The sequence below is a fragment of the Mytilus edulis genome, chromosome 1 (assembly GCF_963676685.1).
Source record: "Mytilus edulis chromosome 1, xbMytEdul2.2, whole genome shotgun sequence".
NCBI classification, from domain to species: Eukaryota; Metazoa; Mollusca; class Bivalvia; order Mytilida; family Mytilidae; genus Mytilus; species Mytilus edulis.
The window spans coordinates 15,534,259-15,560,288 of NC_092344.1; the positions used below are offsets into that span (position 1 = coordinate 15,534,259).

Sequence of the window (26,030 nt, forward strand, 5' to 3'; positions counted from 1 at the left end):
ACCCTTCTTGCTCAATTTATAGATTTTTTTTAATGAATTTATAATGAAGTGTTTTTCTAACGAAAATTTAAAAGATTTACCAATTTTAGTTACAGTGTTTGAAATTTTTTAGAAGATGTAATACAAACGAATAAACTAAGCAAGACAATAAAATGCTGGCAACTAACTGTATGTCAGTTTAAATTTTCTGTCTGTTTAAAATGTTATTACCCTGGTACATTAGATTGCTATTGTTTAAGAAGACCTTAAATTAAACTTAAGCCTCTTTTGGAGAGGATGTATATATTTGAAAATCTAGGTATTTTTTTTAGAAAACTTTATTTGTATTTGTAGGAACTGAGAACAGAAAAGATGGAACATTTCTTTGAGAGTGTGTCATCTCTAATGTCTAACTTACTCAGGAGTTGTGTAGAGCAGTCGATCTATGATCTAGTAGACCTGGTTGAAGAATATTTCACAGGAAATAGCTATGAGGGAGCCTACAATATAATGAAAGATCTTGGACTGCCCTTAAAACCACATGTTGTTCATTTCTTTATGGTAGGTTCAAGTGAAGGTTAACAATTTCTGTATTTTGATTAAATTGTTATTAGAAGATAAACTGGATTATATATACAAACTGATAAGCTATAAAGTCAAGTTTTCATCAAATTTGTGCTCCTCACCCTAGCTTTATTAAAAAAGAAATTGTGAAGTAAATAAAATGGGTTAGTTCCATTTCAGAATGATCACTTATGATAGTCCATTAAATGTTTTGTGCTCTTTTGTTCAAACATACCGGGTATTTCATTTCAGTTTAAAAGTGAAAATCAGTATTAAGTTTGTCTCTTCAATTATGTCTGGGCTATTCCAGAAAAAAATGTATTTGGGGGGGGGGGGGGGGGTTGGAAGGCAGTTTTTGTCAGCACTCGCCACCCAGACAATTGTAATTGAGAATTATAGTGCATTATAGTGTGAAAAGTTGCTCTGATACCCATCACCCATGTATTATTAATATAATGTGCCTTCCAACCCCCCAATACATTTTTTTCTGGAATAGCCCTCTGCTTCTTTCAAATTATAACAGTATATGATTATTATTTTTTATAGTTGTGTTTCTTAAAAGAAATTTAATGATAGACCATTTATACTTCCAAAATTAGTGGCAAAAATACTTGCTTTCTGGTTTAAATAATTTTATTTTGGTTTTTGATATCTTTATGTCCTTAACTATATTTGCTTTTCTGTTTAAAATGGTTAAACATTAAATTTGGATAAAATGTTTCTGAAGGCTTTTTTCATTGATTTTGTAATCACTATAAAATATATAACTTACTCCATAAATGAAAAATATAATTTAATTTGTTTATATTAGGAGTTTGATGTAGTTAAGGTAAGCATGGTAACCAGGGGAAAAGATTTTTGTGTGAATAAAAGAAAATAAAGAGTCTATTCTATCAGTGTTAATTTTATACAAAAAATATGGAAATGGATTGTATTTATCACTTATCTTTGTGAACACTCAGCAACTGGCAGATGGGAATTGATGTAATGTTTATTTGTTTGTTGTAACAGGATAGGCTTGGTAAAAATCACATTTTGAATCCTGATTGCATTTTTGGAATTTATCGCACCTATGGTAATTTTTGACATTGTTTTAGGTTTAGCGCAGTCACATGGTGACCCCTTTGGATCTATACTGAGTCAGTAAATTGCATAAGTGGCTCATGATACTTTTTTTAATCCAATAATTAGGAAATAACTGTATTGTACTTCAAGCTCCGATGGCATCAATTGGTGATTTGATGGTGGCAAATAAGTTTACTGGTGACACGTTAGCAGAGCCAGTAAATGGGTATGGATATTTGTGACCATCAAATCACCAATTGATGTCGTCAGAGCTTAAAATACAATATTGTTATCTCTATACTATAAACTGTCAGAAAACAATGTTAAATTGTACATTTAAAATCTGCCATACGTTGCCTGCGCTTTTCACATACATTTTCATAGCATAGATTGTGAATTGATGCCAAGAAAATTGGTGACATTATCCAATAAAAATGAATTTTACAAGCAATGTTGCATTAGAATATACCGTACTATCAATACTTTACCATGAATGCTATACTCAAACAATTGAATACCATCTACAGCTAATCTGACTTTATAAAACTGTTTACAAAACTTTGAATTTTTCGAAAAAACTAAGGATTTTCTTATCCCAGGCATAGATTACCTTAGCCGTATTTGGCCCAACTTTTTGGAATTTTGGATCCTCAATGCTCTTCAACTTTGTACTTGTTTGGTTTTATAAATATTTTGATTTGAGCGTCACTGATGAGTCTTATGTAGACGAAATGCGCGTCTGGCGTACTAAATTATAATCCTGGTACCTTTGATAACTATTTATCTTTGACATTATACACTGTATTTACAGATAGAAGATACAGTTAAAGTGGGATTACAGTTTCTGCCCTCCTTCCCAGATATTTATGACTTTTTCTGTTTAATAATTGACACTATGGTTATAAGTGTATCTAAGTTACCATGTATAGACAGTTTATTGTTCCAAACTCCTGAGAACCTGGAGGAAAGTTATATTAGAACTGTCAGGGTTGACGAGGAATTAGTCAATATTGCAAAAGAAAGGATACAAAAAATGATAACAGCAAATAGCTTTGGCCCAGAAAAGTAAGTAAAATGTAAAAGAACCATTTGAAAAAAAAACATTGTTGCACCATCTTTTAGTAAATCCATAAAATTATGCTTTCTCTTTATTTAAAGTTTAAAATCAAAGGACCCTGATTGTTGATGCTTCCCATTGGTTGTTGGTTCAACCATGGCAAATAAAATAAAAACCTGAAAAATTACCATAAAAGGAACATTGTTGGACACTACATGAGAAAGAAGAACTCTAAATGAACAACAAAAAAAAGAAATTTACAGAAACAGTACAAAAAACAAGACAATCTTTCAAATATTGATAAGAAACACTAAATATAAGCCGATTTTCAACCAATCAAAACTAAAAGCATTACATGTTCAATTTAGAAATTCTTGAAGCAATAGTTTTTTTTTACAGGTATTCAAACAAACAACCCCTTAAACTTGACAACTTCTAGTGAACCACAAAACTCAGAAAAGATAAAAACAATATTGAATATAAGACAAACTGTTAATTGACATTTCTCGCTGACACATTATTTCACATTTCAACCTTTCTATTCAACTTTGCAGCAATTTGATTTCCATATTTTCAAATTTACTTAAAGTATTTAAAGATGGAAAGATTTAAATTTTACATATTCACATTGTTTTTCTGCTTGCAAAAGTTACAATATAAATCATTCGTGAAAATTAGTGGGTTTACAGAATTCAAAACTTAATACATAATATGGTAGATGAATTGTTTGATCTTTCTCAATTCTTGTCTGAATATGGCATGTAAAAATGTAAATCTTTATTTTTAGATACAAGGAAACATACAAACCGTACCTGCATTTAGTGTCAGATGATTCTAAAACCAAAGTACAGAGGTTCATTCAGAGAGACAAGTCGTTAAGAGAATATGTGTCAGAGATAGAAAAGCTGAAGAAATTAAAGTCACAAGTCTCGTCACTTCCTGTTTTGATACCTATGCATTTATTTCTGTTGGATTGTACAAAGATTAACAAGGTTAATACATCAGTAAAATCAACACTTTTGCCCTGCTATTTTGTTTTTGTTGGATTGCAAAAAGGTTAACAAGGTTAACCCATTTATAAAATCAAAACTTTTACCATGTTATTTACAGGGAAATCCAATGGTATTTCTTTTCTGTTTTCCTTCTTTTAAAAAAAAAAAAGATTATGGGTAATTCCATGACTAAATCTTTTCTAATTTTTCTCTGATATGAAATATTAATTGAGTTTTGTTGACCAAAGCAATGGTAAATTCTGTTAAAAGTGAGAAAAAACAAAAACAATTTCATCGCTTTTATTATTGCGTAAATTTGATTTTTATTTTTCATAAAAAAAGAACATAACTCATTTTAGGGGAAAATTTTGCCTAGCACATTACATATGTAAATTAGTTCCATGTGCTTGCAAACTTTATGAAGATTTGATAGGTTCTATTTCTCTGAATTTCGGTACGATTTTAATAATTATCTCTAAAACCATATGGTACAAAGACACATTTATAATAATATTAGAAATCAAAATATTTTAAAACAAATTTTTTGATTTACAGTGGTTGATAGATCGAGTGAATTTCCTAACAGACGTCTTAGTAACCAACATCAAGGAAACAAGTCGAACATTTAACACAGGAATCTGTGAGCAGTACAACACAATCCTGACCAAGGTTTCTGTACATCCTGAAAACACAGAGGAACTAGTCAGACTGAAAAACTATGTAGAAAATCTTAAATGTGGGGAACTTTTACAATTAAAGGTGAGACAGCAATCTTAAAACACATAAGACTAATCCTGATTTATGGGAGTTTTTCCCCAATGTGAGGTGTTGACCTGAATTTTGAAATTCTTTATTTTATGAACTGAACACCCCCCAAACAGGGATCTGAACTAAAAGTGTATTTAAGCACATGCATACGTATTCAAACAATATAGTAGTAGTTTAAAAGCATTTATGGCAATAATAGAGGAGCTCAAGTTTCTCTTGCACTTAAAATCCCCTATGTAGATTTTGAAAAGTATGCAGCACAGGACTAAAAAATATTTTCAGTATATAATCTTAACAACTATGGAAAAATGGTTGTGTGTAATCAGTCAAAATATAAAAGTGTAAATTTTAGAATGATTTGTCTTCTATTTTTAGGATAAACAAGAAGTAGCTGTTGGCAATGTCATGTTCCTCTTAGATTATGCAGAATTAGCCAAAGAGGACATTGGACACAATACAAACACTTTCAGTTGGGCTGACAGAATAGCTCCAATTATTATCAATAGGTAAGTCTTATTTAGTAGCAGTTACCATCTTTAAAAAGAAAATATGGTCTTGTACACATAAACTGTCATAACTACCTGTCATTTTTCATTGTATTAAAAAAGAAAGCATTGGTTAATTAACCTGTATATTTAGTGATGCCAATTAAATTACTGATTATTGAACCTGACTTACAGTCTCAAAGCTTTACACAGAACTGGGAGTACAAAATTTGTGCTCCAAACACTAAATCCAGTAATTTAATTGGTTGATTTCTGAATCTTAGTAAGCTAATTGTACTTTTAAACATTTATGTGACCAGAAAGCCCTATTTCTTTTCACAACACTTGACCTGACATTTTGTGAAAGAAATATGAATTTAGATTTATGATAAAATACGTAACATTTGTTTCCTTGTAAGTAGACTTGATAAAAATCTGTTGCATTAATTTGACTGATAAAATGTTTGAATATCATATTTCCAGTGACAATGAACTGCAAAAGACATGTGACATTTACAAGAAACGACTAGAAGACAGAAAGAAGGCATTTAAAGAATCATTGAACTCAACAGCAGCTAAGGTCAAGGGATTCACAGTCAAACATAAGATGAGTGAGGATGAGAAATACCTTGGTGAAATACAGCAAATTGGCAGAGATATTGAGGAATTCACAGAGGAGGTTTGTTTGCCTTTTATAGCTTGCTGTTCATTGTGATCCAAGGCTCTGTGTTGAATGCCACACTTTGACCTATAATTGTAAGCTTTTTAAACATTGTGACATGGATGAAGAGTTGTCTCATTGGCACGCATACCACATCTTCTTATTTATATAGACAATTACATCGTATAACATTTCAATATTTTAAAACTTGCTTTATTATAATTAGGAAATTATATAGAAAATAAGATTCTTACTACCTCAAGCAAAGTTGATTGATTGATTGTTGGTTGCTAAACGTCCAGTGGCAAATATGTCATGCATGTTCAGGACCAGAACAAGTTCACAATTAATACAATAGGTAGGTCTTGTAATAGATGCCATCCGGGATGATGGTCGGGGAAATTTGGACAAGCAAAGTTGACCATTGGTTTTTGTCATAAAGCTTGTAATGAATTCAGGTATTTATGTTCCAGACCATACGAGTATTTGGACCGTACGCGTACGGTCCGGACCGTATACGTATACTCGTACGGTCGGACCATACGCGTACGGTCCAGCTGACCATACTTGTTTTGGGATCATATGGGTTAAATTCAAACAAACATTTATCAAAATCTTTATTTTTCGTTATACAAATTGTTATAATTACAGTTAGATGGATAAAGTGAATAAGCGAACAATTGAAATTAAATATTTGTTTATCCGATAATTCTATTTTGTTACTCAAGGTGACACTGGTTTCCACAGAGAACGTCATATTTTTTTTTACATTAACATGTTTTGATCATGCATGTTCCTTTGCATATGCATTTTTTTGTAAAGTTCCTAAATATTCTAAAACTATAATTGTTCTCCCACTCTATGTTTACTTCCGATGAATTCAATTTCAATGAGCATACTGGGCTGCTATTAATGAATTACTAAATACAGGAGATTAACAGATTGAATAAGCGTGATTTTTTTAAATAGTTATAATATGAAAAGTTTTTATTTCAATTACTATTGAACTTTTTATATTAATTTCAGATATAAGTTATGTTGATCTACCATATACATTTGTATCAAATAAACTTGACCAACTTCTTAATATTAGTCAGACCGTACGCGTACGGTCCAAATACTTATACGGTCTGGAACATTTATACTTATGGCTTTTTTTACGTTTGAGTGTTCCTGATGAAAGTAAATCCAGAAAAGAGATTCAGATGTACCCAATTTTTAAGGCGTTATTTTAATTGAATTTGAATTTAATCTTTTGGAACAGCCAGTATTTGGTCATATTTACTTTATAACCAATGAAATTTATAAATGATTTCTTGCTACACAGAAAGCCAAGATAAACAGAGAGGAGTTGTTACTTGAGTTTGATGCCATTACACCTTATAATGAGATCCAGGAAATAGCTGCAGCCAAAGAACCCTATGAGAAGTTATGGTCCACGGCTGTCAAATTCAGAGCACAACACAAGACTTGGATGAAATCACCTGTTATCAAAGTCAATTCTGAGGAGGTCGAAGAGGAGGTATGTTATCTATGCTCCATGAATTACAGAGGAAAATTTCTGTATACTGAAGACTATACATATATAACAGTCTGTGAAACCAACACTAGTTATCAAACTGACCCAAAAAGTTTTGACACATTATCCATAAAAGAATTTTCTTTCTGTTTAGTATATAATCATAACTAGCATAGAATTGTTGTATGAGATATAAACAGTTTTATACATAAGGATGTTTTCAGATTTGTTGACATCTGATGAGTATATTTTAATTGGTACTGTTCTGCAATTTATCATTGTTATGTAAATTTATCATATTAAAATGTATAGTAATATTGATAGACTTAAATATGATAAATGTTTGTTATATGTTTTATTCAATATTATGTTTTGGTTACTTATTTTTACGGCTTTAGATTTTATCAAAAATATAACTTGACTACAAGCTTGTTTGCAAAATTTGTTAAAACCACTAAATCTAGATTATACACACTCATAAATCTCCTGAATGCATGAAAAATGAAACCAAGGGGGGAAAAGAAACTACAGTATAAAGATATAGTCATGTGATTTGCTTCTTTTTAATGTGTATTATTAAAATAAATTTTAATTTGTTCTAGGTACAAAACTTATGGAAGACTTCATACAAGTTAACCAAACTGTTTAACACAGCATCTACTAAAGGAGCATTCCAAGCATCACGTAGCATTAAAAGTTCTCTAGAGCACTTCAGGATTAACATGCCTAAGATCAATGCTATCTGTAATCCTGGGATCAAACAGAGACATTGGGATATGATGAATGAAAAGGTATTTTAATAACTGTGGAATGGAAGTTGACCAGTTTCTAGTTCTTTTTTATTAATGAGTAACTTTGTTTGACCTTGAAGGTCAGTCATGTTTGACCTTGAAGGTCAGTCATGTTTGACCTTGAAGGTCAGTCATGTTTGACCTTGAAGGTCAATCAGTGAAACTGGCATCATTCAACAGTTTACTTTTACTGTGATATAATACTATCAGCATTGTGACAACAGAAATGTACAGGAAAATACACTCATGTTAAAGTTGATAATTGATCTTGACCTCATGGTTCATTGATCAGCATGAAGTTTTTGTAAACTTTTTTTCAGTTTCTAGTAAACATAAAAAAAAGGTCAACTTCATAACTATTGTAAAACAGTTATTTTGTCTACCACATTAAAAACTGACAGTCAAATTAAGATATTTTCAGTTTATTCTTTTTGAAATATAAATTGGAAATTCTTAATGAAATACTTATAATTTGTTTTGATTTGATGTTATGAAACTTTATTTGCTATTATTATGATGCATTTTTTGTTAGGTTGGGTTTAATATGACACCTACAGAAGAAACTACATTAGAAGAAGAACTGGCATTAGGTCTAGACAAATATGTAGAACAGTTACAGGCTATCAGTGCTCAGGCCAGCAAGGAATATGCATTGGAAAAGGTAAAATAGTGGTTATTTATGCTAAGAACATTTTTAATAATCCAGGGGATACATAAAATGAATGATGTGAATGCTGAGGCAATGAATTTTTTTTTCCAGAGAATGTAAAATTTGAGCTTCATATCAGTTTGAAATTTGCCATTGAAAATAAAAATGGGATACAAGAAAAATGTGTAAACACAGGCTACTGTAAATTAAGGAATTTTGTGTACATTTATCATTTCGATTGTTGTAAACAGTGGAATATTTTGAGATTTTTAATATAACAATCTCAGAAAATGCTACAAACAGGCATAAAAGTTTCAAAACACAATTTTATTTTTGTAAACCAATCCTTTCACCATTTTCAAAATAATTAAAACATCAAAAATATTATCAGTGTAATATTTTAGTTTCCCATCAGAATGCATAATATGGTATTTTATCCTGTAAATAAACTGATGAGTATCACGCACAGCTTTCATTGAAATATAATCTTGAAATTATTGTAATATTTTTTAGGCCTTACAAAAGATGAAAGACGACTGGGAGTCCATGTTGTTTGCCTTTGTTCCATACAAGGATACAGGGATAAACATTATGTCAGCACCAGATGAAATCCAAGTTCTTCTGGATGACCATATTGTCAAGACAACCACCATGAAAGGGTCACCATTCATTGCTCCATTTGAAACAGAAATTAATGAATGGGATTTGAAACTGGTATGTAATGAGTTTCATGTACTACATGATTTTTTGGTTTCAAGTCAAAGATAGACCATGCTAGAATCTCATTGATAGTTAAGTTATATTGTTGTGTAAGTAAGTGTATAAGTCTCAGAATTTACTTGGAACCAAGGCTTATAGTTTTGAAAAAATGTATAGAATGTTGGATACAACTGAAACAACAATTCTGAGGCTCTTTTTTTATCTTATAATTCAAATTAAACATAATTAATACCAGAAATGTACATGAGACAATTATCCCTTACCAGAGTTTTAATTGTTAAATTTTCTGTTGTATTTTTAGCATAGAATAAAGGATATATTAGACTCCTGGTTAAAGGTACAAGCTGCCTGGTTGTATCTAGAACCTATATTTGGATCACAGGACATCAGAAATCAAATACCTGTAGAAGGGAAAATGTTTGAAGAAGTTGATGAACACTGGTATGTGAAAAAAAGAAGCTTAGAATGATTTTAAATGTAGTATTGCTAAAAAATAATACTGTTCTTTTTCCATATGAAAGAAGTTACCACAAGTCAAAAATAATGAACAATCAATCGTGTATGGAAGTAAATAAATACAGAAATTACTAGCTTAGAAAAATAAAGCTTACACCACATAAAGTCAAGAGTATAGACATTAAAACATGTAAGGTCTGAAATGCAGACCCTTCTCATTGATCATAAATTTTCAAAGCAAAGGGTAAAAAGTTCCAGTTTTCATTTCAAGCATGTAAATATTTCTACAGTAGATATGCATTAGTAAATTTGCTTTAAATAAAGACACCAGGCGACGTTAAAATTTTAACATCTTAAAATTGGATAATTATTCTGGAATGGGAATAACAGTATAAAATTGACAATTTATTTTTATTTGAAACATCATTTGGTGAAATATGGAAACTTATTCAATTACAGGAGAACAATAATGGAGAATGCTGTAAAGGACTGCAGAGCTTTGGTGGTCACTTCTCAAGATGAGATGTTAGAAAAATTACAAAGATCAGAGGTAATTATGATAACATGGACAGCCTGCTAACATTTGATACTCCTTTTCTCCTTTATTTACTTGAGTCTTAAATTTCACTTTGTCCAACAAGTAATACATGTATATAAGAAAGTCCAAGTGTTGTTGTTGGAAAGTAACCAAGTTCTGGCAAGGATGCATGGATGTTTATGCAATAATCGCTAAAACTTTGCATTCTGTTTTGTCTTTCTTTGAAATATCATGGTTATGAATGTTTTGTCTTTTTTTTCTAGTCTATGTTAGATGATATTCTAAAGGGATTGAATGATTATTTGGAAAAGAAAAGGCTGTTTTTCCCAAGGTAAGTAATAAGCTTAAGGGTTCTCTCTTTCTTTAAAGGGGCACTAGCTGCCAAATTCATGTTCACCGATTTGACTCAAATTCTTATATTTTATTTATAACAATGTAAAACATTTTTTCAAACTATCAAAAATATCAAAAAAACAATTTACAGGACATGGTCTCAATAAGATGTTGCTTCGTTTCATTTAAAATTTAGCCAAGACGCCATCTAAGCAGCTATCGAGTTGACCTATGACCATATAAGCGATGTAAACATACACACAGATATAAATAGATTAAGCAACTCGTGCAATTGGATTTTTATAGGTCTGTGAAATTTTGTATTATAGATTAAGAATTTGTGTTTATCGTCGTTTTTACCTTTATAAGAAAGATTTTGTGTGGATCAAATCAGTTAATCAAATTATTTACCTTTGTTTCACTTTCAATGATGACATTCTTTTCCTTTAAATACCCGTACACGGACAATGCATGCGTTATTCTATCTTCTATATTATTATGAATAATTCGACCTCATAAAATCCATATTCATGTGAACTCCAATTTATCAATGTTTATTAGATTAATTTGACAAAATTGAACCTTTTTAGCTGATAAAAGTAAATTATTATTTCACTTTTTTACTTTTGTTAATGATTGAACAAACAAAAAATCAAACTTTTGATTTTTTAAAGCAATTGCTTTTATGCCGTCGCGTATGGCCATCTTTGTGACCCAGATCAGAGACTCCGCCCAGATCAAGCCATAGTATTTTGTTAAACAGGCTCCTGGTCAGTCATTCTTTAACACCTATGTATGTTTTCTAATGCAATACATAGCTTGAAACTTTAAAAAAAAGTTAGTGGATTTAAGAAGTTTCAGAATATGTTCTTGTAGATGTATTTTTTGTATTTAAAGGGTCAACCGTTTGACTATCAAATAACATAGAAGTCCGAGTGAAAAAAAGTACATTTTTATAAATGCGATTCCGTTTTCCGCCGTTCGTACGATGTTTCAACAAAATATGGATTCATTTCAGTTGTTGATTTAGTATTGAAAATTTAACTGAATTATCTCCTAATAAATACGGTTTTTTATGTTTAATTTGTGTTTCTTTAAGAGGTCAGGTGCTCTTGTTCATTCATAAAATTATCGTTCATTCATACATTTATCGTAAAATCAAAATCACTACACAGGTTAATGCGTAGTGTCAAATTATTACCTGTAATCTAAAAATAGACAAACTTTATTTGCGCAAATAATTTAGCGGAACGAAACCCTTGTTGAAAACACATAACAATAAGTTCGTTTTCCTTTTCTGTCAAAACTCCGTAATATTTATCGATCACCTTACTAATGAAATGGACCCGTCCAAACGTAGTAGATGCCAAGTCGGTCCAGATGAAGAGATATTTACAATTTGAAATTTTCTAGTTTATTAATACATAGATTGAAAAAAAGTACGTCTTTTTAAATATCATGATCAAAACTGGGTTTGCATAACAAATGTCAGATGAAACCATTATCCTCGTCTTTTCAGTGAACAAGTCTACTACGTTTGTTGACACTCGACGGTCCACCGTGTTAGCAATTTTATTTCACATGTTTTCGAAATATTGAAGATCATTTTTCGCAATGTTTCCTGAAAATTGATAAATATCAAAGCAACGTAGAGCTGTTTGTTCTTGTTCGTATAATAAAATTGAGAATGGAAATGGGGAATTTGTCAAAGAGACAACAACCGACCATAGAAAAACATACAGAATTAAGGTCACCAACAGGTCTTCAATGCAGCGAAAAATTCCCGCACCCGGAGGCGTCCTTCAGCTGGCCTCTATACAATATATATACTAGTTCAGTGATAACGATTTAATGTCATGTTTGTCTATGATGACCCCCCTTTTCGGGATTGCATGAGAATTGTAGTTATCTCGTACCCACATGCACTTGTTTCTATCCATAGGAAGGTCGACTATCCATATAAAACTATTTATAGGGATAATAGACCTTCCTATGGATAGAAACAAGTGCCTGTGCTCGTATCGCATCAGAAGGACACATATCAACTGAGCAATAATGTTTGGAACTTAGTTTTAAAAATGATGACAAAGTAAGGGAGCTACCATTTGATTTTTATGGGGGGGCTAGGATGAAAAATTTTGTCCTGCCTTTTTTTTTAGCTGTAATCTCTGTCCTGCCTTTTTATTTTTCACTCTGTTCGGTCCTGCCTTTTTTTTTTTAGTTTATCCTGACTTTTTTTTACCTAAATTGTCGTCCTGACTTTTTTTTTTTTGCAAGTGTCTCATCCTGCCTTTTTTTTTACTCAAAACTCCTGTCCTGCCTATTTTTTTCAAATTTCATCCTAGCCCCCCCATAAAAATCAAATGGTAGCTCCCTAACATTATGAAAATATTTTTATTAAGCTGAAATATACATTTATTCTTTACATGCTTATGTCTTGTAAGATATTTTATTTCTTTCCCGTTTTTTAACATTTGCGTCTGGAAAGTTGAAATGTTTTAACTTAATCATTTGTGTTAATGGTTAAATATAAATTAATAATGAAAATTGTTAAAATTAAATCAATAAAGGAAATTATTGCCAAGGAAGTTACAAACACTACCAGGGGATAATCCATGATGATTTCTTTTTGAGTTATATGTTTCAGCAATCAGCACATGTATATTTGACCCCAACTTTAGCCTGGTAAACGTGTTGTCTCCTTGTGAAATATAAAACATATTAAAAATGACTTTCTGCTAAAGTCTTTTATTTATATAAAGTTAAAACCTTCTTACTTTTAACTAGACAACACTCATGTCAGGTTTAATTCTTGTATATATGTGGATGAAAAATAAAAGTCCCCAAACATTAACATGGCAGCAATTGCTTTTACAGCCTTTAAGGCTTTGATTATATATCTCGTAGCTAGTGCCCTTTTAAAACATAAGTAACATATCATTTTTATATAAAAAAAAAGCATAAATTAATGCCAAAATGATATTATCTTTTAGTGTTGTGATAAACCTGTCTTATGTAGAGATCTTTCAAATGATATATGCAATATACTCAATTGATTCCTTATCAATGAGTGAGAAACCAAACAATACGACCAATCCGAAAAACAAAATGTAGATTGTCAGTAATTCTTAGAAATGTTTTCCTCATTGCTTAAAAATTGTAACATATTTTTACTGAATAGGTTTTTCTTCTTGTCTAATGATGAACTGCTTGAGATACTGTCAGAGACCAAAGATCCTCTCCGTGTACAACCACATCTAAAGAAATGTTTTGAAGGAATTTACCAGCTGTCCTTCACTGAAGCCAAGGTCATCATTGCAATGGAGTCTGCTGAGAAAGAGAAAGTTGAATTCTGTAAGGTTATAATACCAGCTGATGCTAATGGTTTAGTGGAAAGATGGTTATCACAGGTCAGTATATATAATAGTTCAATGCAGAGAGGAGATTTGAACGTGGGTGACTCTGCTTTTTTTCCATTTCAAAAGATGTGTAAATATATGAGACAATTGAATCCCAAGGTTTTCATACAAATTTTAATTTTGATGTCCATGCATACAGTAAGAAGCATTTTGTGGTATCCTATCCATTGGCCCCCATCTTTGTACATGCATGATGTGTCCTTGTCCTGATAACCCCTATATATATATTTTTGTGGAGCAACTATTTGCTTTGATCTATGATAAATCACCTTTTAAGGCATTTAATTCCTTTTCATGAATAAAATTACACAGATTCAATTTTATGATATGATCGTAAAATCTTAATACCAGCTGATTGATCTTTATTCACCATTTTAATATTTTAAATTTTTGTAGGTTGAAGAAGTAATGAAGCTAAGTTTACGAGTAGAGGCTGCTAAAGCTGTACAAGCCTATACAAAGAAGCCACGCTGTGAATGGGTGTTAGAATGGCCTGGCCAAATTGTTTTGGCGGCTAGTCAAATACACTGGACATCAGAGGTTACTCAGGTATGAATAGCAAAAACAAACTTTATTTAATGGCTAGATGAATGCAAGGAAAGTCAAAGTTGACTCTTACAGATGAAATTGGCCAGGACAAATTGTTAAGACGTGTAGTAAAATACAAAGGACATCAGATTTCACCCAGGCAATGAATGAATATGTATTTTGTTGTACTATCCTGTCAAATTTTATCACCATAAGACAGTTCTCATAGGTTAATGTTTAGTTTTATTATAAATTTATAACTTGGATTATTGTACAAGTGGCCTAGTGAGAATCTTTTTAATACAATAAAGCCAACCAGTTGGAGCTTTTTGGATGTTTTAAGGAATCAAGATAATGATAATTACTAGGTTATAGTGAAAGCACAAAAATATACATTTTAGTATATGCCAATACATGATAATTAAGAGAGCCTGGTGATGTTCATGGCCTGACTGGTTTCAGTCCAAAAGGGACCTTCATCATTTGCAGAATGGTGGATTAATGTTTGCACCCTTTATATATATATATGGTAACCATGGTAACTGTTAACCAGCGGTTCAGAGTAAACAGGCTAGGAACATCACCAGGCGCTGTTAATTATGTGTATTGGCATATACTATATATTAATACTTTCACATTTATCCCCGCTGATACACATACTTTATATGGCTTCTCATGAAAACTCCATTTGGAGCTAATGTGTTCAGAGACCTTTTTTTTGTCAGTACACCTTTTCTATATTGCCTAGGTTAAAGTGAATTTATGTATAGATTTTGGGGAGCTTAAGGAGAACTCAGTAATGTTTGTTAAAAACTAGACTATAAAATGTTAAGAATTGTTTTTTAGGCAATCACTGGTGGTTTCCTAGGTCCATACTTAGCAAAAAGTAACAAACAGATAGAAGAAGTAGTTAAACTTGTCAGAGGTTCGCTGACATCTATGGCTAGAATAACGCTTGGTGCTCTAATTGTTATTGATGTACACGGTAAGTTTGTTGTTATAAATTGTTGTTTAGTTATTCTCAAACAAATTTACACTGAATTTTAACCATACAATTTAATAAGTAAGTGCAAATTGAAGTCAAAATAAAACACAGATTTCTTTTTATTTAGGAGTAGAATTATTACTGTAATCATATTTAAATATTGTTTGTATCAATTATTACCATAACTTTGAGTGAATACAAATTTTGTTGAATTTCACAGCAAGGGATGTTGTTCATAACTTAAAAGAAAAAGAGATCAGGGGTCCCCAGGATTTCTCGTGGATCAGTCAGCTAAGATACTACTTTGAGGAGGAGTCTGTAATGGTACGGATGATAACAACCTGTGTGGCCTACGCCTATGAATACCTGGGGAATACAGGACGTCTTGTCATTACTCCACTCACAGACAGGTGTTACAGGTAGGAATTTTTTACAATGAACTTTCATGCTTTGGTTATTAATCATTTGATTTTAAAGATCAGTTTTCAATACAGATATATTTTAATTATTCATGCATTCAATTCCTTGTAATTTGTTGAAAGATTTTACTGTAAGATATCTGAATGTATTCTGTACGTCTTTTGAGTAGGTTTTTAAATTATTCTTTGTTGTAACTATATTAATTAATGCACACTGTAGCAAAGGAGTAAGTTTGGTAAGGGCCATATTTGGCCCCGATTATAAAGTTCAATGTAACAAGATGAAAAAATTTTAAGTTGCTTTTAGACATGTGAACCTACTTTTTATACGACCGCAAAAATTGAAAATTTTTTGGTCGTATATTGGTATGATGCTGGCATCGTCGTCGTCGTCTTCGTACTTTAACTTTAGTAAAAGTGAATAGAAATCTATGAAATTTTAACACAAGGTTTATGACCACAAAAAGAAGGTTGGGATTGATTTTGGGAGTTTTGGTCCCAACATTTTAGGAATTAGGGGCCAAAAAGGGCCCAAATAAGCATTTTCTTGGTTTTCGCACTATAACTTTAGTTTAAGTAAATAGAAATCTATGAAATTTTGACACAAGGTTTATGACCACAAAAGGAAGGTTGGGATTGATTTTGGGAGTTTTGGTTCCAACAGTTTAGGAATTAGGGGCCAAAAAGGGGCCCAAATAAGCATTATTCTTGGTTTTCGCACCATAACTTTAGTATAAGTAAATAGATATCTATGAAATTTAAACACAAGGTTTAAGACCATAATAAGAAGGTTGAGTTTGATTTTGGGAGTTTTGGTGCCAACAGTTTAGGAATAAGGGGCCCAAAGGGTCCAAAATTGAACTTTGTTTGATTTCATCAATAATTGAATAATTGGGGTTCTTTGATATGCCGAATTTAACTGTGTATGTAGATTCTTAATTTTTGGTCCCGTTTTCAAATTGGTCTACATTAAGGTCCAAAGGGTCCAAAATTAAACTTAAATCTTTGATATGCTAATCTAAAAATGTACTTAGATTTTTGATTATGGGTTTTCAAGTTGATTCAAATCAGGATCCAAAATTATTATATTAATTATTGTGCATTAGCAAGAAATTTTCAATTGCACAGTATTCAGCAATAGCAAGAAATCTTCAATTGCACAGTATTGTGCAATAGCAAGAAATTTTCAATTGCACAGTATTTTGGGGGGGGGGGGGGGGGGGGGTAAACTTGTCTCATTTCAGATTTCATAAAAAAAAAAAAAAAAAAAAATTTCTTCAAACATTTTTTTGAGAGGATTAATATTCAACTGCATAGTGAATTGCTCAAAGGCAAAAAAAAATATTTTAATTTCATTAGACCACATTCATTCTGTGTCAGAAACCTATGCTGTGTCAACTATTTAATCACAATCCAAATTTAGAGCTGAATGCAGCTTGAATGTTGTGTCCATACTTGCCCCAACCGTTCAGGGTTCAACCTTTGCGGTCGTATAAAGCTGCGCCCTGTGAAGCATCTGGTTTTCATCAATTGCTATGGTCCCTAAAAAACAATTTCGTCCACTGCACTTTTTTTTTGTTTTTCTTTTTTTTTAGTTATACATTTTGATATTTGTATTTGCCTTTTAAGGCTTAGAAGATGCCTGATTGTTTTAAAACTGTGGTAATTCTTGCATAAAATGTTCTGTTTATCACTTATAACATTATATTGGTATTATGTTTTAAGAACTTTGATGGGAGCTTTATTGCTGAACTTAGGTGGTGCTCCTGAAGGCCCAGCTGGTACTGGTAAAACAGAAACGTCAAAAGATTTGGCCAAAGCAGTGGCTAAACAGGTGGGTGTCTATAATTGCTACTACCCAAAAGAGTAATAGTTTTAAACATATTATTTGAAGTCTCCTCTGTTTTCTTCTATATCAGTGGAATAACAATTGGCTTCATCTAAAAACAAAAACTGGTCGCCATAGATAACAAAGGATGCTTAAAGACACAATAAAATAAAACAAAAACCAAATTCCAGCCATTTTTAAATAGCAAGTTCATAAACACTGCAGATATCATGACCTTGAGCAATTTCAAAAAGAATGTTTTACATAGAAAAGTTTATTTCTGAAAAAAATATTAATCATTTTATCTGTCATAGCATACATTCAGAATATTGTTTTGCTTCAAGTGTTAGCTATTTATGTATATTACTCATTTATTATTTTTTTTACAGTGTGTTGTGTTCAACTGTTCTGATGGTTTAGATTATCAAGCCATGGGAAAGTTTTTTAAAGGGCTAGCCCAATCTGGTGCATGGGCATGCTTTGACGAGTTCAACAGGATTGAACTGGAGGTAAGGAGCAGGGCTTCCAAAAAATATTTGAGCCAGCCGGACATTTCATATCTGATTCCGATTTTAGTTCCTTAAGACTTAGTCACAAAAGGCAATTATGGTAATCAGATGGCCATTCCAATGATTGACATTGCATTAAAAAAAACGATTTTAAACTTTACTTTGATATGATATGAATTTGATGTTCGGATGAAACTGTTAAATTGGCAGTGCATCATTCAAAGTGTGCACATTAGCATGCTCATATCTGCCTTAGACTTTTTATTTGTGCAAAATGACATTATCAAATCTTTAGTTTCGTTTTCACATTGTTCTAACCGGATGTTGACTTGACAATGGTAAAACATGGACCATAAACGGATACGTAAAATCCGTGAATGTTTACAAAGCACGACTGAGTGAAGAAGCTCTTTCCGCGTTATTTCTTCAACAAAATACTTGAAATGAACGTTAGATACAGGTATCAATGATAATTTTAGCATTTTTGAAGAAATGTAGGATGCATAATTAAATTTCCCACCTGTGCACATGCGCACACGTGTTCTAGTTCATACGACGTAGTTCTGACGATTTTTCATTTAAAACCTTTTTAAATTTTTCATCAAATCATGTTGATAAACTAATTTCTAATAATTTTAATCTTTTGGACTGAATCAATAAGAAACAAACCGCTTAAAAGTAAGGAAAAAAAATGTGAATAGACCGATCAATTTATACGATGTCCGGTACTGAACATAGTTCACCTGTCACCTGAACAGGTAGATTTCAGCTGTCCAACTACTAATTAGCCTTGATTAAAATTAGAAAGTATTGGATTAGGTGTTGTTTTGATAGTAATTAATCATCATGTCACATTTATGACCGGAAATGTGTTGATGTTTATGGCAAAAGGTTGGGTCAAAAAGATCGTGTATAAAATGACCGAAAAAGCCTAGAAAACTAAAAAGTATATGACCGTTTCATGCTTTGCCCAGCCGGTCTTTTACCGGACATTATACAAATGACCGGAATATATGACCGTTTTGGAAGCCTTGGTAAGGAGTAGAACTAAAACAAAGCGGCACATTATTTGTTTAGTTTCCATAGAAAATCACTTTTTGAAATTATTGAGAAAAATCCTAACCATTGAGACCTGGGTTTACTATTGGATAGAGAAGAGCAAAATATATTAAATGTTATATGATGTAAAACAGGAGGTTAGTGTCTAATACACTAAACCCTACTACAATCTGTGCCAGTACTAAGTCGTGCAAACTGGACAATTTGTTGTTTTGTCTCGTGTGTTGCACTGTCCAATATGTAAGAAAATTCATGGTATCCGTTTTATGTATCATATCTCATTGTTTTTAGTTCAAAAATTGAAAATGAGAAAGATTTATTAATACTGTGTATACAATATTATTCTGACATTGCGTTGTTAAAATGGAAATACCAACTTTTTTAGATTGAGTTCTTTGCTAACCCATTATCTTGGAGTCTCCCATTGGTCAAGAGCATAGACATTCCATCATATAATTAATACTGTAATAATTTTGTTAATATTTCAGGTGTTATCAGTGATAGCACAACAAGTACAAACAATACAGAGAGCTGTAGCAGAACAAGTGAAGATGTTTGTTTTTGAGGGAACAGAGATTTCATTGGATAGAACTTGTACAATTTTTATTACAATGAATCCTGGTTATGCGGGTAGAGCGGAACTCCCAGATAATTTGAAAGTAATTTATTTATATAATGTACTAATGAAAAAGAAATGAAGTTAATATTTATAATTTGATATAGTAAACAGGTTAGCGTTTGTTCAGCTTTTATTTGCATGAAATTAACCGTTTAAAATAATGCTACACAGATTTTAATTCTAAAACACATTTTGCATATAAATATAGTGGACAGTATAAAACAAAAAACTCAGAGAAAAAGAATTCTAAAATACAGATTTAGATAACATAGAAAAAAGACATCTTTCTATACAATTACTTACTGAAACAAGCAACAAAAGATTGTTTAAAATTATTATCACAGAAAAAAATACATGATAATTAATAAACTTTACAGGTAGAGTAGTGGTAAATTTGATATTTTAGACATTTTTCACAATGTTAAAGGGTATTTTATTTTAGCTGTTTAATTAACTTAAAATTTCTGAATGATTAATTACAGATTTATTTGAACAAATAAATAATAACTAACATTAAATTAATTTTATTTCAGGTGTTATTCCGAACTGTAGCAATGATGATACCGGACTACGCAATGATTGCCGAGATATCTTTATATTCTATGGGTTTTGTTGATGCTCGAAGCATGGCTACAAAGATAGTAGATACATATAAACTGTGTTCAGAACAATTGTCTTCCCAATCTCACTACGATTACGGAATGAGAGCTGTCAAGTCCGTATTGACAGCGGCAGGAAATCTTAAACTGAAATATCCTGAACATCAGGAGGATGTATTGGTGCTCAAATCTATTAATGATGTTAATCTTCCAAAGGTAAATATTTGTATATTCTTGATATAAATTAAAATTCAGGGCTGTATTGCATGCCTTGCCTATGCTTCTGTTCGGTCCATCATCAAATATTTTGCACAGAAATAACTAAACAGAGTGACTTTATATTTAGTCAGCAGCTCAACAGTGAAGAGTTGTAAAATGTGTGCACTTTTTTTAATCTCTTAGACACATTTTTGCTGGTTCCAACCCTTGAATTACGAATTAGGGTACCGTATATATACTCAGCATGACAAGGCATACATTAATTATGTTTACATTCACAGTTTGTTTCACTCTGTTTATGAGATTATGTTCTTATTATTTATAATTGTAGAAATTCTATAGTTCTTTACTATAATGAATGAGATGCATTTGTTACAGGATGAACTAATCTAGAAAAATTGTTTTACCGTACACATCTTGTAAAATTTTTATCCTATCAGTCATACCATTGTTTAAGGCTGTAAGAAACTAATAGAAAAATATTTATTTTTACTTTATTTTCTTTTGCAGTTTTTATCCCATGACATACCATTGTTTGAGGGTATTATATCTGACTTATTCCCTCAAGTAGAACTACCTCAGATAGACTATGGACATTTGGAAGCTAGATTGAAAGAAAACCTCCATAAACGAAAGTTACAAAGTGTGCCATGGTTTATAGAAAAAATTATTCAAGTAAGAGAACATTAAAACTTCGATTTTAAATAGTTATTAAAAGGATTTGATAATTGCTTATTATGATTTTAAAATTTAAAGTATGCATGCTATCAGTTATCTAATTTAGATATGTGTATTATGTCATACTTAATACCACCATTTGCAGCTTATTTAAAAAAAAATCTGAATATCAATAAAAAAGAAAAGATGCAAGCAACAACATAAATATCACAATAATATTTCTTCACCCTTGTATATCCTTTATAATTCCTTAGTTTCAAAAGCTTTGATTAATGAGAGATGATTAAGTGAACTTTCTTTCAGATTTATGATATGATATTGGTGCGACATGGTTTGATGATAGTTGGGGATCCATTAGGAGGGAAAACTAGTGCATTTAAAGTGTTAGCAGAATCCCTTGGTGACCTCCAAAAAAGTGGAGAGATGGACGAATACAGGGTAAGATACCTTTGTAAATATAACAAAATTGTAATCTCTTTTTAATTGTACTGTTTCATGCAGATTTCATTTGCTGTGTGAACAAATGTGGATTTACTCCTAGTAGACTAGATTCTAGGACTGACCACAATTTCTAGCAAGTTTTTGAAAGGTCTTGAATTCAAGCATGATGCAAATTGTGATCTGTATAAATGAAATCTATAGGCACAAGATTAGTGTTTATGTTTCAAAGAATAACTTTTAGTTGTAGGGTTAAATAAGAGAAATAGTAAAAAAAGATAAATTAATTTTGGAATTTGTTCTTTATTTGGATCAGAGTTTTGTTAAGTGTTGCGGTACAATAAACCTGAGGTCAAGGATATTAATGTTAAGGATGGAAGATACTCACAGTATAACCCTATAGTTAAATTGTTGTTACTGATTTAATGCAGAACAATATATAAGCATATTATTACATATATTCTTTACTTTAAAATGTTATATTTTTTGTAGGTGAAGTACAGAGTAATCAACCCCAAGGCTGTGACCATGGGTCAGCTGTATGGTAGATTTGATTCTGTATCACATGAATGGTTTGATGGTCAGTTTTTTTTTTAAACATTATGTAAAGCATTATTTAAATATATTGTACACACTAGTAAAAATATTAAAAGTGGACTAAAAGGTTTTGGTAAAAATGCATGGTTGTGGTGGCTTTGATACAAAGGGAGCCATTCATCAATCTCGGCCTACATTTTAACTTAATTTTTTTTATCATGAATTTTTATACTTAATAGTAATTCCAAAAGTGAGCATACATTATAGTAGAGCAAAACCATAGAAAGAGGTTGAAAAACAGACATTAATAGCTTATTCAGCTTTCTTCTATTTTATTGATTACTCTATAAACCAGTATTTATAGATTATCGTTGATCATCTCAATGAGATTGATTTTCTCGCTTGAGCCAGTACGGCGAAAGCAAGAAAAGCAATCAAGTTGAGATGACCAATGATAATCTGTTTATTGCTATTTTACCTGTGAAGACGTTGTAAATTTCATGTCAATTTCATTAGCAACACCACGTGCCTCCTCAGTTACTAGCGATAATTTTCCATCTCAACCGAGTAGCATGATATGAAAAATATCACAAAAAAAGATCAAAGGAAAAATGCACAAAATAGTCCAATCAACTTGAAACTTAGTATACATGTTCCCTATGATATGATCTTTCTAATTTTAATGACAAATTAGAGAATTACCCTCATTTTCACGGTCCAATGAACATAGAAAATGATATTGCGGATGGGGCATCCGTGTACTGAGGACACATTCTTGTTATTATACCTTTTATAGACTATCTATCAATGTTGAGTGCTTTCTTTCAAAATCTATTTTTTTCTGAGAACTGAAATAAATATTTTCCATGTTAACAGGTATATTAGCAAATACATTCCGTGAACATGCAGCAGACATGTCGGACTACAGGAAGTGGATTATATTTGATGGTCCTGTGGATGCAGTGTGGATTGAGAACATGAACACAGTATTGGATGATAATAAAAAGGTACCGCACTGGTTTACCTTAGTTGAGTTGACATTTTTAGGTCTTGGAATAACTCGTTTGGGAGCCATGTTATTTTTTTGTATACTTTATTAATTTTATCTTGAGAAAGGGACATCTTATTACAGTTCTTTGATTTCAATTTTTTTTCCCAAGTGTTATTTTAAGATCTAGTTTGTATCAAAGAAGATATTAATTTTGAATGTTAGATTGAAACCTATGCTTGTATTAGAAATATTTATTCATATAAACATAGCGCTGAATACTTCTTGTCTTTTTACATAAATGGGATTCATTATTTACCTTTTCAGCTTTGCTTGATGAGTGGTGAAATTATACAAATGAACAACAAACAAAATATGATATTTGAAGCTCAGGATTTAGAACAGGCTTCTCCAGCTACAGTCAGCAGGTAAGATTTACAGTATCCTTCATTAATTACTATCACAGTATTTAATATGTTAGTTGAAAGAGAAGTGGCTTACTGTGCAGAGCGGTTTTTTTGGTCCTCCGTGTTTGATTTGGAACATTTAGTTTCCTCTATTCAAGATGTCAATTTTTATAGATTTTGAAAATTCATTAGTTCTTGCTTTTGCTTAACATTTTCATTACGTTACATTGATTTTATAAGTTTCATATATAAACCACAGGTCAATTGAAATTGATACATGTACTGCCATGAAATATTATATTTTTAAAGTCAAAGGATAATACATATATTTATTCTATACTTGACTTTTAGGGTTGGTATGATCTACCTAGACCCTCTACAGCTTGGCTGGGATCCACTGATTAAATCTTGGATGGAAAATGATCTACCACCAAATCTGAATGAAGAACAAAAAGAAACAATACAGGTTAGACATGTTATTTATTATAGATGGTGTAGGTATTGTTTGCTAGATTTGACAAAAATAACCTAGACCAAATTGAAATTAATCTGATTGGATATGCTTTTTTTTGGTTTGAAAATGTAATGCCTCTTTAACCAACAACAGTAACTAAAAAAAGAATGAATGAAAAAATGACAGAGATTTTAAATCATTATGATTTCAGGAAATTATGTATACACCAATTGTAATAAAAATGATATTAAATAGCAAAAGTTTCTAATGTACAGTAGTTTTAATGCTAGATAATGTAGAAATATTTGCTGTTTTGTTTTTGCTAGCTACTATTTGAATGGTTGTTGCCGCCATGTTTGACCTTCGTGTCAAAGTATTGTCGCTGTTTACTGACATGTCATCCGATGCATTTGACAAAGAGTATGTTGACATTATACGGATGTATGTTAGATGATGTCAGGTGAGTATCAATTATCAGATTTACAATATGTCATATGTTTTGCAATACTTATAGATTATCATTGGTCAGTGAGATGAGGTTGATTTTCTGGCTTGATGCAACGAAATTGAGAAAAGCAATGGAGTTGAGATCTGTTTAATGCCATTTTACCTAAGATGACGCTGTTAATTTCAGTGACCACAGCATGTACACCATTAGTTTCTAGCGATTATTTTTGATATCACTACTGTGCTGAGAAAGGCAATTATCAGTCAGTAAGATCAAAGGAAAATTTCGTAAAATAGCAATAATTATAGATAATCAGGTTTTCCTACACAATGATTTCCGTTTTTTTTTCATCCTCCTTTTGACAGTGTTGCGCTTGACCAAGGTATGCTTGATAAATGTCTCCTCACACATTGTGACATTGCTGACACCTTTTCTGTACACATTGTGGCATCACTGATTAGTTTTGAATAGGCCTCAAAGCCATGATACGAGAATTAAAGAGTGACTGAGCAAGGTTATATAGACGAGGAAAGGATTATAATGTTAGATTTCTATCAGTTCTTTTTCTTTAATTTGTATGCTAGGAATTTTTTAATGAGATGACTACCCAACAATGCAAAAAAAGAAGATATCTGGAGGTTATAATAAGATCTTCAACAATAGACATTTGTTTATCTGATTTAAATGTAGCTACCGGATTTGTATATGTAATTTTACTAAAATGTCAACACTTTTATGCACCAAGTCTCAATTTAAATTGTATTTTACAAATAAAAACTTTTAGAAATATTTATGTTGACTTTGAAGGAAAATTGGTGATGAAGAAGAAGAGGATGATTTTATTGATGAAGGGGATGAGGAAAATCTAGATGATGAAGAATCCCCACAAGAAAAACCTCAGGCGTCTGAAGAGGAGAGGAAAATGATAGAGGAAAGAACCAGCATGGTTGTTGCTTACTTCTTCTTTTCCATTGTCTGGTCTATTGGTGCTACGTTAGACATGAATTCAAGAATCAAGTTTGACGAGTTTTTCCGTGCTTTATGTGAGATGGATGGTAATACAGCCAAATACCCAAAGTAAGTGTCTGTTTAGTAGTGATACAATAGAAAATTCTGTATGTTTGACATTTGTAGTTTTATGATTTGATGTTTTGTCTCTCCTGTTTTCTTAATTTTATTAATCGTTTTTCAATAAATCTTTTAATTTACAATGTACCATTTAAGTTAATTGATAAAGACATTCAAGGAATAAGTTTATCATTGGACATACTAAAGTTGTATGTGCACAATTACTGAAATAGTTTTAATTCTTTATATCA

The 26,030-nt window shown here is 31.4% G+C and overlaps 1 protein-coding gene across 1 annotated transcript in view; it reads left to right on the forward strand.

Annotated features, from left to right (window-relative positions):
- The window catches only part of LOC139510780 (dynein axonemal heavy chain 3-like), a 130,466-nt gene that overhangs the window by 41,628 nt on the left and 62,808 nt on the right, over positions 1–26,030 (forward strand). Inside the window, exons 12-41 of the mRNA XM_071297313.1 lie at positions 334–540; positions 1,355–1,372; positions 2,420–2,673; positions 3,453–3,657; positions 4,213–4,416; positions 4,801–4,931; positions 5,394–5,589; positions 6,899–7,093; positions 7,693–7,881; positions 8,414–8,542; positions 9,044–9,244; positions 9,552–9,691; positions 10,166–10,256; positions 10,508–10,575; positions 13,759–13,987; positions 14,393–14,545; positions 15,371–15,509; positions 15,730–15,928; positions 17,654–17,762; positions 18,146–18,265; positions 19,813–19,983; positions 20,477–20,758; positions 21,272–21,436; positions 21,743–21,877; positions 22,370–22,457; positions 23,291–23,421; positions 23,730–23,830; positions 24,161–24,275; positions 24,590–24,723; positions 25,519–25,788. Of these exons, the coding sequence (XP_071153414.1) occupies positions 334–540; positions 1,355–1,372; positions 2,420–2,673; positions 3,453–3,657; positions 4,213–4,416; positions 4,801–4,931; positions 5,394–5,589; positions 6,899–7,093; positions 7,693–7,881; positions 8,414–8,542; positions 9,044–9,244; positions 9,552–9,691; positions 10,166–10,256; positions 10,508–10,575; positions 13,759–13,987; positions 14,393–14,545; positions 15,371–15,509; positions 15,730–15,928; positions 17,654–17,762; positions 18,146–18,265; positions 19,813–19,983; positions 20,477–20,758; positions 21,272–21,436; positions 21,743–21,877; positions 22,370–22,457; positions 23,291–23,421; positions 23,730–23,830; positions 24,161–24,275; positions 24,590–24,723; positions 25,519–25,788 (4,769 nt within the window). The remainder of the gene's footprint in view (positions 1–333; positions 541–1,354; positions 1,373–2,419; positions 2,674–3,452; positions 3,658–4,212; positions 4,417–4,800; positions 4,932–5,393; positions 5,590–6,898; positions 7,094–7,692; positions 7,882–8,413; positions 8,543–9,043; positions 9,245–9,551; positions 9,692–10,165; positions 10,257–10,507; positions 10,576–13,758; positions 13,988–14,392; positions 14,546–15,370; positions 15,510–15,729; positions 15,929–17,653; positions 17,763–18,145; positions 18,266–19,812; positions 19,984–20,476; positions 20,759–21,271; positions 21,437–21,742; positions 21,878–22,369; positions 22,458–23,290; positions 23,422–23,729; positions 23,831–24,160; positions 24,276–24,589; positions 24,724–25,518; positions 25,789–26,030) is intronic.